General features: G+C 46.1%; 1 protein-coding gene across 13 annotated transcripts in view; it reads right to left on the reverse strand.

Moving 5' to 3' along the window:
* Nucleotides 1-4,004, reverse strand: part of KCNC2 (potassium voltage-gated channel subfamily C member 2) — a 113,087-nt gene extending 109,083 nt beyond the window's left edge. For 4 of the 13 annotated variants that reach the window (XM_054812661.1, XM_054812656.1, XM_054812657.1 and 1 more), the window contains exons 1-2: nucleotides 3,480-4,002; nucleotides 1,988-2,735 (exon numbers count right to left, since the gene is read on the reverse strand). In XM_054812661.1, the coding sequence (XP_054668636.1) occupies nucleotides 1,988-2,617 (630 nt within the window). In that variant the 5' untranslated portion in view covers nucleotides 2,618-2,735; nucleotides 3,480-4,002. Of the gene's footprint in view, nucleotides 1-1,987; nucleotides 2,736-2,910; nucleotides 3,014-3,479 lie in introns of those variants that run through there. The other 9 variants (XR_008575394.1, XM_054812651.1, XM_054812659.1 and 6 more) reach the window with 6 other exon arrangements.
* Between the last annotated feature and the right edge of the window lie 12,184 nt (nucleotides 4,005-16,188).

Below are 16,188 nucleotides of genomic sequence, written 5' to 3' on the forward strand. Positions count from 1 at the left end.
GATTTAGACACTGTTGTTACGGCTCTGACACTGCCTTACTCCAGCTGCCTGGGCTTGAAAACAGAATATAATGTTTAAAGCCAGTTTTGAAGTTATAAAAAGGTAAATAAACTTATCTTCTAAGAGATTCATATTGCCGTGTCGCAATTTTCTATTATAGTGATAATTACGGCGTTCATTTTGCAAACTCGAAATATCTTTACCTGAGCCACTGACAGTTCAGGATGGTCTAGTACAGATGGAAAATTTGGAAAGCAACTGCCTACAGATTCTGTCAAAGAGTGGACCAAAGCAGGTTGAAAACCCAAGCAACAGCTACAACTCCAGGGCGCAATTGCAATCAGCATGCCTACCTTCCTATTTCTCCTGGTATCTTCCTTTTAACATTGACTCTGTACTCCTTGGTTCTCCAGCAAAGTTGAGATTCAACACTGCCAGCAACTTTCCACAAAACCGTAAGTGAAAGACAATCTGCAGGGTAATCACCGGGCACACTACTGTTTCGTCAGGTAACTGACGGCCAAATTTTCTTTAGGATTCAGACAGCTAAGACGCAAGCAAGGTGGGTATGTCATTGATGAGCAAAGACAGACACTTCTGGTAGTTTTCAGAACCGATCCTTTATCAGAAACTTATTTCAAGTATCAGCTGGAGCCAGCTGTCAAGGGAAAATGTATTGGTGGGTAACTTTCAAAAACAACGCTGGCACTCAGCAAGTGACAGCAATAACTACAAGGACTTTTACGTTCTGGTTAACTTACCTCACTAACTAGGAGTTGCTAACTTTCACAGAAACTGCATCAGGCCGTAGGGTACAATTCAGGAGCTCACTTAACCACATGCTTATGGTCGCATCTATGAGATTGCCAGTGAAATCAGTAGAACTGATCAGATGACGACACCCACCAGAACTCCACTTTCTGTAGGATGAGGCTTAGCTCTGAATACTTTGTGGGAATCCTGGTAAATATGCTGCAAAACACTGATTTATAATGAAACATTTCCAATTACATGGTTTTTTTCTTGTGTCGCAGAGGGGATTTGCTGGTGGTTGCTTTTTTCGTTACTGAATTTGAGGCATCGCCGTGTATTTCTCTCAAAGGAATTACAACCATTTGTTTGCTCCAAAGCCCTGGGTTAGAAAGTGAACCCACATCACCACTGACAACAGCAACTAAAAGACGGAACTAAAATCCAAATCAGCAAAGTAGAAAGTAGCTGGCATCGAAATCTAAAATCCCTATAACAGAAACTTAGTACAACCATTTACTGCCTACTTTTACCCATACCCTCAGTCACAGAACCAGCAAGGGTCACCCCGAGAAATCAACGGAGGAAGAGGCAGGGTGACCCCCTGTCACACTTACTTTGTTGAACTTGGATCACCTCCCAGCACAGACAGAGCGAAGCCGGGAAAGGGCTGAGGCCGTTCTCCTGCATCACTGTCACCACCTCACCCCAAACCTGAGACCACTGACAGCTGGGGGAGGGATGATGGCCCCCCAGTGGGGCCAGCTGCCCCGGCCCCAAATGCACCTCCATGCAGGTGCTCAGAAAGGACGAGGGCACCGTGGGCCGTTCCTGCCCCCACACACACAAACGGGTCCCCCAGCAAGCACACCTTTACACCCCCGCCCAGGCCGGGGGGGTGAGCGCGGCTCCCTCACAGGCTTCTCGGGGCACAGCTCCCACCTCACCCCACGTACGCTCCCGCGGGGGGACGCTGGCACAGTGGGACCCCCTCACTGCCTGACACCGCCTGCAGATGCAGAGGGGACAAGCACCACTGCCCCACGCGGGCCGAACGTCACCCCCACGCAGCGGCCACCAAAGCACCGCCCCTGCACGCCCACCCCAGCCGGGGCGAGCTTCCCCTCGACGCCCCGCGCGCCTGCCTCCCACGCAGGGCACCGTGGCGTGCGCGCCCCCGGCGGCCCCTCGGCCTCCCCAGCCGCCCCGGGCGGGAGCGCCGGCCGGCGGCGCTTACCCTGGCGGCCCGCGAGGAGTAGGGGTCCTCAAAGAGCGCCCAGACGCGGGGCTGCAGCCGCCGCCAGCGCCCGCCCTTGCCCTCGGCGGTCGCCCCCACGTCCTCGATGCCCAGCCTCTTGGCGGCCAGGTCGTCGTCGTCGCCGTCGGGAGGCGGCTCGCCCGTCAGCAGGTCGGGCGCCTCGAAGATGTCGAGGGCCTCCTCGGCGTCGCGGTGCTGGCGGTAGGTCATCCAGCAGCAGGGCTCCACGTCCGTCTCGTCGATGCCCCAGAAGGCCAGCTCCTCCTCGAAGAGCGGCCCGCAGACGTCGGCGGGGCAGTGCAGCTTGCCGGTGCGGTAGTAGTTGAGCACATAGGCGAAGACCCCCGGATGCCGGTCGAAGAAAAACTCGCTGGCGCCGCCGCTGCCCCGGGGGCTGCAGCCGCTGCCGGGCTCGGGGCAGCCGCCCGCCGGCGGCGGGTTGGGGGGCGGCGGCGGCGGCTCCTCGCCGCCCGGGGACTCGCTCTGGGACTCGCAGGCGAGCAGGGCCAGGCGGGTCCCCGGCAGGGTCTTCAGGGTGCTGCGGTAGGTCTCGTGCCGCGTGCCCCCCACGTTGAGGATCACCCTCTCGTTGTCCTCGAGCTTCCCCATCGCTCCGGGTCGGACATGACTGGGGAGGGCGCGGGAGGCGGCAGCGGGCAGGGGGGGACCGGTCGCTGGGCGGGGGGACAGCCGGTCGCGGACAGGTCCGCGGGGGACGAGCTTCTGCCTTAAACGCAAACAGAAAGAAGAAATCGAGGAGAAGCCCCCCAAGCATCACCGGGGTAGGGGGGTGCGGGGTGCTATTCGTCGTCTGCCCCAGCCCTCTCCATCACCCCCGATCTCCCGCCGTGATCCTGCCGCCCCGCACCGCCTGGAGAACCCTCCCGGCCCGCGCCACCCACCGCCGGGCAGCTCCGCCGCGATCCTCCCGCGGAGGGCTCTCCCGCCTGCGCCCCCCCCCCCCCGCCCTGGGCAAAGCTCCGGGCTCTCTCCCCGCTTCCCCCGAAAGCGGGCTACCGAAATGGCACTGCCGCTTCTCCCGCGTACGGATCCGCCACCGTCCCCACCCCCTTCTCCCTCGCGGGGCTGCGTGAACCGAGCTGATGGAATAGAAAGTGTGCGGTTAATTATTTAACGGACATCTATCTTTTATTATCCTAACAGCTTAACGAGGGGGGGGGGGGAAGAGAAGGATTAGAGGTTTGTCTCTCTCTTCCCCCGCCTCTATTTTTGGGAGGGAGGGATTGCGTTCGGGGAGAAAATAGCAAGCCCCCCAGCAGCTCAGGCAGTAGGCACACCCTTGGAAGCGCTGGCTGTGCGGACCTCGGCTCGCTACTTTCTCAGACAAATCCTGAAGACGAGCGTGCATCTCGGGGAAGAGCCGGTGGAACCAGCGCCGGGCTGCCGTGGGCTCCTCCACGCTCCCTCCCTCCCGCCCAGCCCCTCTTCCTCCCCGCCGCCCCTCCGCTACCTTTGCCAGAGGAGAGAAAGTGGCTCCTCTTCTCCGGCGGGCTCCGGTTGTGCGTGGCGGCGGACACCGATTCCCAGCCGCTCTCCGTACCTCTCTGCCAGGCGAGAACTACTTGTTGTTGAGGTTGGGTTTGGGGTTGGTTTTTTTTCCCCCGTTCAGGTAGCTATTTTACCTCCCTCCATGCTCAACTCCGACAGGCGTAAAAGCGGCTCGCTCGGAGACCCCGCTCCTTTCATTTTACAAGGGAGACGCCGCCTTTCCACATCGGGACTGCGAGCGAGCATCGCAGGCGGAAAGCAGAGCCATGGGCGGCGGGTCGGGGCACCTCGGGGACCGGTGCTGCCGTAATCCCAGCGCCTCTTCGGGAAGACGAGCCCAAAGGTGAAAACGCACCTCATTTGGGGCTGAAGCTCCTCCCCGGGGCGGGGGAGCCGTCCCTCCGCACCCCTCCAGCCCCCCACTCCCAGCCCTGTGGGGCGGAGGGAGGCGATAGCAAAAACAAATACCACATCTCTCCGAAAAAGGCAACACCACCTCTGCTCCTGCTACATGTAAATTTTGGTTCACTTAAGGAAAACACGCGGGAAGGGATCGGGGCTGAGAATAGCTATTTCTAGGAGGAATGCAGGAAAAGCAGCGCCTAGCTACAGGTGACTGCGGAGAGGAGCTGCTCGGCCCCCCAGGAGAGGGTCCTTCACCTGGCAGGTCGGTGCCTGCAGCACCTGGGTCATACAGCGCCCACAGCCTCGGCGTCCGGGGCAGGGGATGCGCACGGTGCTGCCGGGCTGCGGCTCCCGGGGAGCCCCCGGAGCCAGCTCCAGCGCAGGCCGGCAGCCGGAGGGGCCCCGGCCTCCCGGGGTCGGGGAGGGAGGGCTCAAGGAGAGGGGATTCAACTTTTATGTCAGCTGGAAAAAAACAGATGCAGTGAAGTGGATAGACATCATACTCGATACACTTTGTGTGTTGGAGGTGGTGGTGGGATGGAAGCTGAGAGTCCCCAAAAATATATAAGGGAGCCCAATGCCTGTGCCAAAGTCTCTGCCTCCAAACCAGCTGAGTTCTTTTTACAGCCTATTTTATTGATGCACGGTTTCAGCTGGGTTGGTCAAAGGGAAAGAAGCTTCCAGCCCCGGAGAGAAGATAGGCAAAATTAAAGGTGATCCCTCTTGCCACTTCCTCAAGAGAAGAATTTTCCTCCACACCAAGGGTATTCCCTGGCATGAAGTATGGTAATGAATAATGGTATCTGAGATGTCCCCCTTCTATGTCAGAGCTTTTGGCTGGGCATTTGCTGGCGTTGGGAGGGCAAAGCTCTGCTGGAAGCAATGCTCAGAGGACACAGTGCTTAGACCAGATTGCTTTAACCCAGTTCTGTCTATATGTGGCATCCATGATATAAACACAGACTCCCAAAGCAGCAGCAACTTTAAGAAATGAGTTTCAAAAGCTTTCTCCAGATGTATGTTTTGAAGATCAAAAAAAAAAAAAAAAGGCAAAATATATCCTGTCAAAGTAGATATAATCAGTTAGTGAAAAATCCCAGGAGCCAAAATTAATATTCAATTACGTAATTGTAAATCCAGTGGAAAGGACTCACCCATCCTAAACCAAAGCAACGCTGTTCATGCCATACTTCCTTTTCTTTGCAGAGGAGATTTTTCTGAAAAGGGGGCATAGAGAAGGAGGGAGTAAGAGCAAAATGAATATTCATTGTCTTCTCTCTGACCTACGAGAGGTTTCTGGAGAAATAAAACAGATTAAAGCTCTGCAGCATTCATCCATTATGGAAAACCATGGGGTGGCAGTAGCTGCCAAAGCACTAGACAAACTGTATCATCACAGAATACCAGGACTTCCTTCTGAACTGTCACTGTCTGCTCAAGTCCCACCTCTCTGGTCAAGTTACAAGTCAAGCAAACCTCTCCACAAAAAAAAAAAAACAAACCCCCACAAAACCCCCCCCCAAAAAACACAGCCCCAACCAAAACCACCACAAACAAAAAACCCAAATCAAAACACCACCACCACCACACAGAACCACCTTCAAAAACCACTCCCCAAAAAAAACTCACAACCCACCCAACAACCTAAGAAACCTAAGGCTAGCAAGGATGGCATCTCATAAACAAAAACTTGACAGTCATACTCTGTAATGCCAATGCCAAGAAAAGGCATTTATTATGAGAAATCTGTTTACGCTTCAGACTTCTTAAGCACACAGGGGTTTTTATTGCATGGGCAAGAATAAGCCACAGAAATATTTTTTCCAATTGGTAAGAAAAGGAATGGTCTCTTCCAGAATATAATAGTCTTTCAGTCATGTCAAAATGTCCATATTCTACAACATGTCTGTTACTAAATATAATGCTATTAATTTATCTGTGTGTCAGTCTTCCTTGTATTTTCAGCATGTGGCAGACTTCTCAATAAAGGATGAAATTATATTAGACATTGACTTTCCAGAGCCGACATTTTCTTGAATGACAATATTCTACATAGGCAATTGTAGTAACATTTATGAATTAATTTCCCCCCCTACAAGAGACTAACCTGAATTTTTGCATTCTTCAGTTTCCAATAAAAGTGGAAGCATGAGACATATATAAGAGAGAGAAATGCACCTCCTGAATGAGTCTTACCATAAAATATATCTGCAAACGGGAAAAACCCAGAAATGATTTACACGTACTCTCAAACATATTCATGTAAAAGTTAAGTGGAAACATTTCTGAAGCTCACATTTTGAACTCTCTTTGAAGAACTGAGTGACGCTGAGCAATACACAAGCAATTTTCCCCACTGGATAGACATTATGAAAGGAAAGGTCCTGTGTTATTGTTTTAACTGGGAAAGCAATAAAATTAGATGTGAAGACCGCTATCAGAAACCCAAGCCAAATGAGCATTTTACTTACTAGCAGCACTCACTCTTCTTGCAAGCTTGAGTACTGCAATGCAAAGTCATTGGGTTACCAGCTGTCTAACAACGAAAGAGTAAATGGAAGAAAGGACTTGTGGAAAAGAAAACCAGATCTGAGGACAAATGCAGCATACCCCAGTTACAGCCATGCTCTGAAGCAGCTTCTGAAGCAGCTCAGTCCCTGTTGACTCAGTCTCAGGGGGTCCCTGGGAAGGTTAACCTGCCCAGCTACCGTCTGCCTTCCTGAGGAGGACATAAGGGGCAGAAGCCACCTAGATTTTTTAGTGCAGGTCACCATTTTGTATTTTTCATATGATGTCATAATTGGGAAACACAAAAAAAAATCAATTTTATAATGGCAAGTTATAATTGAAGACAGTGCAGCATAGCCAAAATACGATCAATTTATATGAGTTTAGTTGATGATTAAGTAAATGAACTAATTATTTTAATATCCACTGTCATTAACATTTTATTAAGCTGCTAGTTGTTTCTTTCACGTATTTTTCTGTTCTCCCTTATTATTTATAATAATCTCTACTATTTACAATTACATGTACTGACTCATTACAGATCTTGCAGAACATGACAGCCACATTATATTGAAGTACATTGGTGATAAGTCAGAATCACTACTCTGAAGTTGCAAAAAAAAAAAAAGAATAGATTAAGTAAACGTTTGTGAAATATAACTGTAAGGAGCCATGGTGTAGTTAAATTGGACAAGGCTGGAAACAAAGCCAACAGAAAGTTGTCATTATTTTTAAATTCCAAAGCATGATTGCATTTTTAGTTAATACAGTTGAAATGTAAGCTTGGCTTGATCAGTAACACAGAATTGGTGAAAAAAGGTCTTAGTCTAGAAAAATACAAATAAAACTAAGATTGGGCAAGACAGATGGACAAAACGTGAAAGCTGTCATGAAATCAGTCTACTGTTATTCCCACAGTAGTAGGGGTGCACAGAGGTATGCTCCATCTACCTTCCCTCGCCCCTGATCTTCAGTTCTTTGTGCAATTCTGGGGAATGTGGGGTGTCTCAGAAAAACTGGAGAAGTTCCTTGTAAATTATATTTCTTAAGGAAAGAAAAACTAGGGAACCCAAGGTTGGAGTCTCCTGAGAAGCCACATGCATGACACAGTAGAAAAAACAGGTAAACACTAATTGCATTGCCTAATTAGTAATCCACAGCACAATCCATTCTACATGGTTAAGTCATCTCAGTTCTTCAGTCCTCCCACAGGTGCTTGAAAGATCTCAAAGCAACGTTCCTCTTCAAAAGCTTCCGATACCACAAACTACACCATTTCTTTGACCTTTCCAGGTTCAGGCACTTCCAGTGCAAAATTCTCTTTTGGGGGCTGAGGTGGTGCTGCGCTCCTTTCACGGGGCTGTCCCTCAGATTCCCCCCACAGAGGAATGAGGGCCCGTCCCATTCCATTTCCGAGCCCCCTCCAGAGACATCTTTCCCATCTCAAATGTGATCATATTGACTAAGCATCTTGGGCACAGATGGCAAGGTTTGGGCAGCAGGACTGCAGGGTGCCTGTGGGGAGCTGGCTGTGAGCTGCCCGGTGCTGGTCCCATCCATTCCCAACTGGCTCTGCCCCGCCGTGAGCAGCCTCTCGCCCTCCAGAGCCTCAGCCAGCCAGGAGCCCCAGCACTTGCCTCCTGCATGGTTAAAATAAATAAAGTAAGTGAAAATTCCCCAACTCGGGACTGGTTTAGAATCATAGAATAGTTTGGGTTAGAGGGGACCTTTAAAGGTCCAACCCCTCTGCAATGAGCAGGGACATCTTCAACTAGATCAGGTTGCTCAGAGCCCTGTCCAACTTGACCTTTAATGTTTCCAGGGAGGGGGCATCTACCCCCTCTCTGGGCAACCTGTTCCAGTGTCTCACCACCATCATTGTAAAAAATTTCTTCTTTGTATCTAGTCTGAATCTACCCGCTTTTAGTTTAAAACCATTACCCCTTGTCCTATCACTACAGGCTCTATTAAAAAGTCTGTCCCCACCTTTCTTATCAGCCCCCGTTAAGTACTAAAAGGCTGCTATAAGGTCTCCCCAGAGCTTTCTCTTCTCCATGCTGAACAACCCCAACTCTCCCAGCCTGTCCTCATAGGAGAGGTGCTCCAGCCCTCTGATCATCTTAGCATTCCTCTGGACTCGCTCCAACAGATCCATGTCTTTCCTGTGCTGAGGACCCCAGAGCTGGACGCAGTACTCCAGGTGGGGTCTCACAGGAGCAGAGCAGAGGGGCAGGATCACCTCCCTCGACCTGCTGGTCACGCTGCTTTTGATGCAGCCCAGGATACGGTTGGCTTTCTGGGCTGTGAGCACACATTGCTGGGTCATGTTGAGCTTCTCATCAAGTCCTTCTCCACAGGGCTGCTCTCAGTCAGCCTGTATTGCTACTGGGGGCTGCCTCAACCCCTGTGCAGGACCTTGCACTTGACCTTGTTGAACCTGATGAGGTTCGCATGGGCCCACTTCTTGAGCTTGTCCAGGTCCCTCTGGGTTTTGCCCACAACACTGTACAAACACACGTTTAATGCAAGTGGAGCCGTTCCATTCAATCACGTCCTCCAACCACCCTGATAAACTTCCAGATCCAAACACCCCTTCTCTCACAGGGGCCAATCCTTTAGAAACCATCACCTTCCACTTCAGATTCCATTTTTCCTCAAAATCAGGAGTAGCTCCCACATGCCCTTTGCCCAAAAGACAGTCACTCCAGAATCTTCTCACAGCCACCGCCTTTTTCACTCATGACTCCAGGGTGCCCTTTGACTCCCCCCAATTACTCATGCCAGAGGTATTAGCAATTCAAGATGGTGGAAAGAAAGATTACTCACCTGTTTCCACTGTAATTCAAGTAGCTTTGTCAGTGCTGATTCACATTTGTGGGATGCACATTTTCTCGGGAGATACAGGATATTACATTCTGCTTATAAAAGGAGGTATTGCCTCAGGCTCTGTCCATACTTACATTTTTTTAGTGCCCAATGCTGAAATAGTGGGAATGAATTTTTGATATATCCTGAAAATTGCTTCAATTCCAGTTAAAGGTCAGTTCTCATCCATAACTTGCCAGCCCACGATGCCACTTCTGAGGCACTGTCACCTGCTGGCAAGGTAGTGGCTTTGTAAAGAAGACTAAACAGTGAGCACAGTACAGAGGTCCTCAACAAGCTTGAACTTAGTTCAAATAGAATGTAAATACATGGACCAAGGTTCTTGCAGGTGCTCTATATATTTGCAGAGACTGAAAACAAAAAGAAAAAAAAAAGTCTTGGAATGACCTAGTGAAACAGAGAGAGTCCTGAGGGACAGGGAAATGAATGTGGTGCCTCCAACCTAGTTACAGCTCTTGAGTACAACCTTCCATCATTCAAAAGGGGTAAACCTTTCCATTAGTGAGCAGAAAACAGAGAGAGATGGGAAAATGGGGAAATGCCCAAGCCATGTATCTTCTCTAACAGCATGGCTATCTGAGCCAGCAGAGAGAAGCTCGCCTCCACTGATCTTGCTTCTGCTTCCTGGCACAGGAACACAAGCCTCATGAAAATTTTGGGAAATGCTATTCCCAACATTTCTGGAATTTTGTATTCTTTGTCCATCTCATTTTGACTGAAGTTTTTGGACAACACATCAATAATAAAACTTTGTGTCAGCATAACAAGGGCCTCATCTTGTTGCAAGTCTTAAGCATTCCCATAATAAAAATAATAGACAATCACCAGGGAGATACAGGACAAATAGATTTCTTCAGCTACGGAAGAGCATGCCCTGAAAGAACTAAATCCGTCTAAACAGAAGAGGTGCCATATTATCTATTTTAGCAGTCTCTTCAGAAAAGAAAAAAACAAAAACCCAACAAAACCCCCCAGATCTATAACACGGTTTTCTCTGAAACATCTGTCACTTTCATTTCATTGGGAAAGACTATTAAGAAACAGCCAATATACAGGGGCACTGTACAACTACCACTAAACAACCTTACAGAGAAACTTTAATCAATCTTTAGTTTCTAAGTCCCTGAAGTGATCAAATTGAGTTGGACTTAATTTGATGCCTAGGGGAAAAAAAAGAAAAAGATACCTTTACATTTTTATTTTAGTAAATCATATTATCTATCATCCAGCACACATATTATCTACTACCTCAATCGATATTCAAACTGTTATTGAACTGCGAGTCTACATTTTTAAAATAAAAGGTCCACTTACTAACATTTTCTGGGAGCAGTTTTACGTTTCATTTAATGCTAGTTTTTACTGATCTTCTCCTAAAATCACTTCAAACTTTATATGTAACCCACATATGATGGTGATTTATCTGAGGAAGTCAGCAATCCCTTCCCTCACATTGCATCAAAATCAGTGAAAACACAGTAAAAGGACTACAAGGATTTTCAGATGAATCTGGCATTGTTCCACCACATTTCTGTGGTCCACCAAAGTTTAACTGGAGACCTACCTCATCTATCATTTTCTTCCTTTCTGTGACTAACAAACTCCATTATTTTCATTAATTTTTAGTAAGAGACCATAATAAATGTACCCCAAGAAGGCAAGGGATCTGCTTTAATAGGTTATCTTCTGAAGATGTTTGCACTGATGATCTTCAAGGCATCCCTGAAGCTACTGACATTTAATTGATCACTCTGTCAGCGTATTGAAGAGATTTTGTAACAATAGTTCATTCTCTACTGTTGATTCAAAGTTTAATAATTATGGTTTGCAGTGGTTTTGTCTTCACACTGTAAGTAGTTATAGTTTACCTGTCAGAAGGGAAGCTCCTAGAGTGCAAGTGGCAGAAGTCTCATGCAGAGTCTCGCCGACTGAGGGAGGCAGATTTTAAATCAGATGCCTTAGCTATGCAGGAAGCAAAGAGGCTCCTTCATAGCGTCTGCAGTCTCACATAGCAGGCCCAATCTCAGTGTATGCAAGCTTGATTAATTTTGACTGCCTCCATTCAGCTGCAGTCAAGTTTTTCTCTCCTAATTTTTTTCATGCTACTTTGCAGACAAGATTGCCCAAATCTGGACTGAGCTGTCTACTGCCATGGAAACAGAACAGTATTCTCAAGAGATAAACACTGCATCTCCTCTGCTTGTGCTTCAGTCTTGCTCCCAAGAGTTAGAGGTGCTGGCACAGATTTCTGCTATAACCTGTGAACTGGACCATTACCCTACCTGGCAGGGGAGAGCCAGCTGGGAAATACCAGCTCCACCATGGGTAGCATTGTCAGCATTTCCTCCTCAGGGGCAAGGTGCCAATAAGCCTTAAAGAGCCATGCAAGGTCATAGCCAGGTAGAGAAGTCTTGGCAGAAACAGCGTAGCTAACTCTCAGTTAGTAGCCCATCTCAGTATAAGGAAAATAAAATGAGGATGTAAAACTGCAAGTTGATTTCCTGAGTCTCTGCATGTCTTTGAACAAGTCAGCTTATATACTTCAGAGCAGAATAAAACCATATTGGTCACATTGACCGTCATACTTGGTTGTCAAAGAACATGCCATGCCCATGCTAATCTTGTAAACATTTCGGCAATGTTTGATACCCTCAAGAGCTTTTCCCAATACCCTCCTAACTTTCGCTAGCCAGTTTAGCTATGGTAATTTCCCTAAGCTTTTACATATTCAGCAAGAGGAAGACACATGCCTCTCAAGGTCTGGAAGACCGGGCTTTTTCTACAGAATAAGCAGACAGCCTAAAGAACGTAGCAGCACCACAGAGGTGCCTAAAGCAGCTGCCTGAAGTTAAGCAGCACACTCATGCCAGTGACTAACCGAGAACTTGCCACAACCACTCATGATTCTCTTTCTTGAGACTGGGTTGCTGTAACACTTTCTTCCTTCCCCTACACCCGGAAAGCATGCAGGCTAAAATGACCTGAGAGTTTTATACCCCTCTTAAGGAGATATTTTCATTTCAAGATCACAGCGTGCATGCCGCAGCCTGAGTACAAGCTTACTGCCAGGCGCCGGGGGGAATTCAGGGTGGCGGTTTTGCAACCTTCACCTTTCTACTTAGCTTGCAATGCGTCAGTTAGCAGTTCTGGCAGACAGACAGAAGTCAATCTGTCATTGCCATAGCGAGGAAAGTCGTCTCAGTATGCAAGACAAGGACTGGTGAGGCATGCACGGGGAAGTGCCTTACTGTCTCTTTGTTCCACTCGGGTTCTCATCTGTTTTTTCCCCAAGATGGAGGTTCACAACAGCAAAACACACACACAAAACCACCACTAACAACAAAATCTTTCCTATTACATTTTTTTAGCAAATGTTGACTGTCAAAATGGAAGAAGCATTTCCATATCATGTGATTTTTTTTATAAAACCTACTGTAGTCAAGAAGTATCACATGGGAGATTCAAAGGGCCTTTCTAAAAAAGAATGGATTCTAAAGATCTTCTGTTTGGGAGTTGCCTAAACAAAGAATATCCTCATAATATTTTAAACCCCTACCTATCTAGAGCTCTACTTCAGTGTTCCTGCTAACCAATGCAGAGATGAAGATTTGCTCTGACTTCATTCTACAAGTCGTTACCACTGATATTTGTTAAGCAAGAGGCAACCTGAGATGTTTGTTGTTACGTTAAATGTTAGCTGCTTGTATCATTAACATAGTATTCCGTCTCCTATCCTCATCTCTTCTCTTGCACCTTTTCCAACTCAGATTTTACATTTTCTGAGGCAAGGATTGTATCCCAAAGTAATCATTTGCGTAGTGCCCAGCTCAGCCCATGGCTCAGTTTTCAGGAGCTTCAAAGCTAGAAAACACATTAATGAAACAGTAACTGACATATGTCCCAGCTCAAAAAGCTTCAGCATCAAAAGGAGAAGCACAGTGAAAATCAAAATGCAAAAAGAAATGCTCTGAGAACAGAGCTGCCATCTTAAATGTACCTTTAAGCTTCTCCCACTGCTGTGACTGAAAGATTGCTACCCCTCCTCCAGAAAATGAAGATCCAGTTTAAAATCTAACAGTATCATAATTAATGTGAATATTACACTAATCTTGGGAAAAAATGCCACTGCTTATCAGGTTCATTTACATTTTTTAATAACTCCTTGGCTTAGGCTTTTAATACTAATTTTGAAAATTGCTTAGGAGGTTCCACGTGTCAGCTCATGCCCTACAGCCACCCAGCCCTTCCCTGGGGCAAAACACGTTCAAGAACACGAGTGGGCAAAAGGGGCTCCAGTCAATCACCTCTCCTAAAAGAAGAGCATCACTGTATCCTGTTTTGTCAACAGGACATTCAGCTTCGCAGTACAGAATTGGCATAATGCACTTCCAGCAGCACAAAGACATGTCACCAGCCTCCACTTACATTTTATTAGATTACTAAATTGACATCTACCATGCCAATTTTTGTTCGATGCTTCTGTACATTTTCTATCAGGATAGATATTAGGAAGTGGCAATTAAAACAGTCTAAACTAAGCGTTGCTATGTTGTTACCACTGTCGGTTGTTTTTTTAAGTGTCAGAACCATCTTTTTCCACCTTTAAACTGCTCATAGATATGAGTTATGAATGCACAGTCTACATTAACTGCTGCCATCAAATACTCTCTACAGCCCAAGAGCACAACTCAATCTAACAAGTTATCAAAAAGACTGTCTTTGAAGTAAAAGTGCAAAGGAACAGTTTGAAGTCCATGATTATTTGGAACTAATACAGCTACTGTATTTAGTAGTCCTTTCATTTTAGTGAGAGAAAAATGCAATTAAGCCCAAAAGGTAATACTAACAAGTTCGTAATCTCGACGTAATCCTGACTAGCGTCTAAAGCAACCTTGTGGTCTGCTCCTTCAGGGTGAAAGGCAGTTCATAATTTTATGTATTATTCATGGTAGTTAATTCACTGGGGAGGAGGGGGAAAGCACTGCAGAAATTAATACAGTAGTAAGCTAACAAGGGGGCTGAAGAAATATCTCACCTGGTAACGGTGCTCTTTCAGTATATTTACTGAATAAAACCTTTCAGTTCAGCATGTTAGAGACAGCCTAATTTAAGTAAAAGGAGAAAAAAACAGAGCAGCAGAAAATAATAGAAGTCATACATTTGGAACATTGTTGAAGAGAAGCAAAGTTTGGCTTGGGAATTACGGTAAAGTAACTATAGACTGAAGGTGGTCTACCTGCACTTCTGCACATCGGGCAGTAGCTGGGATTAGTATGCATATCGAAAACTAATAAAGATATCTTTCAGCTGAGACAAAAGATTTTCCAAATGACATGAAAAATAAGCAATGTTAAGATTACTCTAATAAATGCCTGCATACATTATTACATTACATTTATTAATTGCATAAGAGACTGTTTACATACAATATCTGAAAAGAGCTGCTGTTAAACACTTTACATCTTGGTTCAGCTTCCCTTTACCCTCCCCCCGTCCCTAAAAATAATAACAATAATAAAAAAATATAATTGTTTGGATCTTCTTTATTTTCCATTATAAGATTCCATGTCAATGCTATGGATTTCACTGAAATATATCCTATGAAGCAAAACTAGGAAGAAGAAATAATACTTCTAGTCTCAAGTACAACTGATGAGAGCATGTTAGCTATCTGAAAAGAAGCATAAGCACAAAGTTCCCACCCAACTGAGACACTCGAGGCCAGGTTTTCTAGGAGGAAAACCACATCTCAGTGTGTGGCAGAACTTTACTGTTCCTCAAATGAAACAATGGAAGAAAAAGAAGTTCTTGAGAAGAAAAATTGTGGATTAAAACTCATCGCAACCTCAGCAATACTTAATAACATCAGGTTGTTGCCAAGGAATAAGGAAAAAGGAAAAAAAGGAGCACAGTGAGAAAGAAAATCTGTAAAAATAGTACCTTGCTGGCAAGACCTGAACCAGAACATTGTGCCTAGCGTAGGGCATCACATTCAGCACAAGAAATGTGCTGGCACTTAAGGGAGAATAATGAGAATGGACTAAACATGTCCAGTTAATGTAATTTTCCTAAACAGTCATATTTAGCAGACTTCAGATCAAAGGGGATGTAGTAAAAGTTTTCAAAGCTGTTGCATAAGGAAAGGATGAGATAGCGGAAACAGCAATCAGCTTAAACTGTAGCAAGAAAAATTCAGGTTAATCAGTAGGAAACTTCTTCTAACATGAAGTGCAGTGAAGCAACAGAACAAATTACCTGGAAATATAGTGGAGTCTCCATCACAGATGAAAAGAGGGCAGACATGCTATTTTTTCCAGATAACGTAGGATAATGGAGCAGACAACCTCATGAAATCTCTTCCAGACTGATTTCTTCTGACTGTGAGTGAAGGAAAAGTATTTACACTGACCAATAGTACTGGGTAGGCTTTTCTTCATGGTTGGTGCTCCAGAGGGGAGAGGCAAAAGATATGAATGAAAAAAAAATATTCATGAGTAGTGATGTTATCACAGCAACTGTTTGCTTTTATCTGCCCTGTTTCCTATCCTCTCCCCCAGGGATTTTTGTTCCTGGATGTTACTTCATATTTTGATTTATTTCAGAAAAGTCTTTAGGGTTATGGCTGTTACTGGAGAAGCTCATTTCTGAGAAGGATGCTCCCAAAAGAAGAGAGTTTGGAGGCATATCAAGGTAAAATTGGAAAGAGAACTTAGAAATCACATAATCTGAAAAAAGGGGTAAGTATCAGAAAAGAAACACAAGGGATATGGGAAGTTAATTATCTGGCACTGACAACAGATTCCCTTCTCACTGTCTTGGTTTTAATAAATACACAAACTAACTGACTAACTTCTCTGGGTGTTTATTTCCCT

This window comes from Grus americana, chromosome 1 (genome assembly GCF_028858705.1).
Source record: "Grus americana isolate bGruAme1 chromosome 1, bGruAme1.mat, whole genome shotgun sequence".
Taxonomy (NCBI): Eukaryota; Metazoa; Chordata; class Aves; order Gruiformes; family Gruidae; genus Grus; species Grus americana.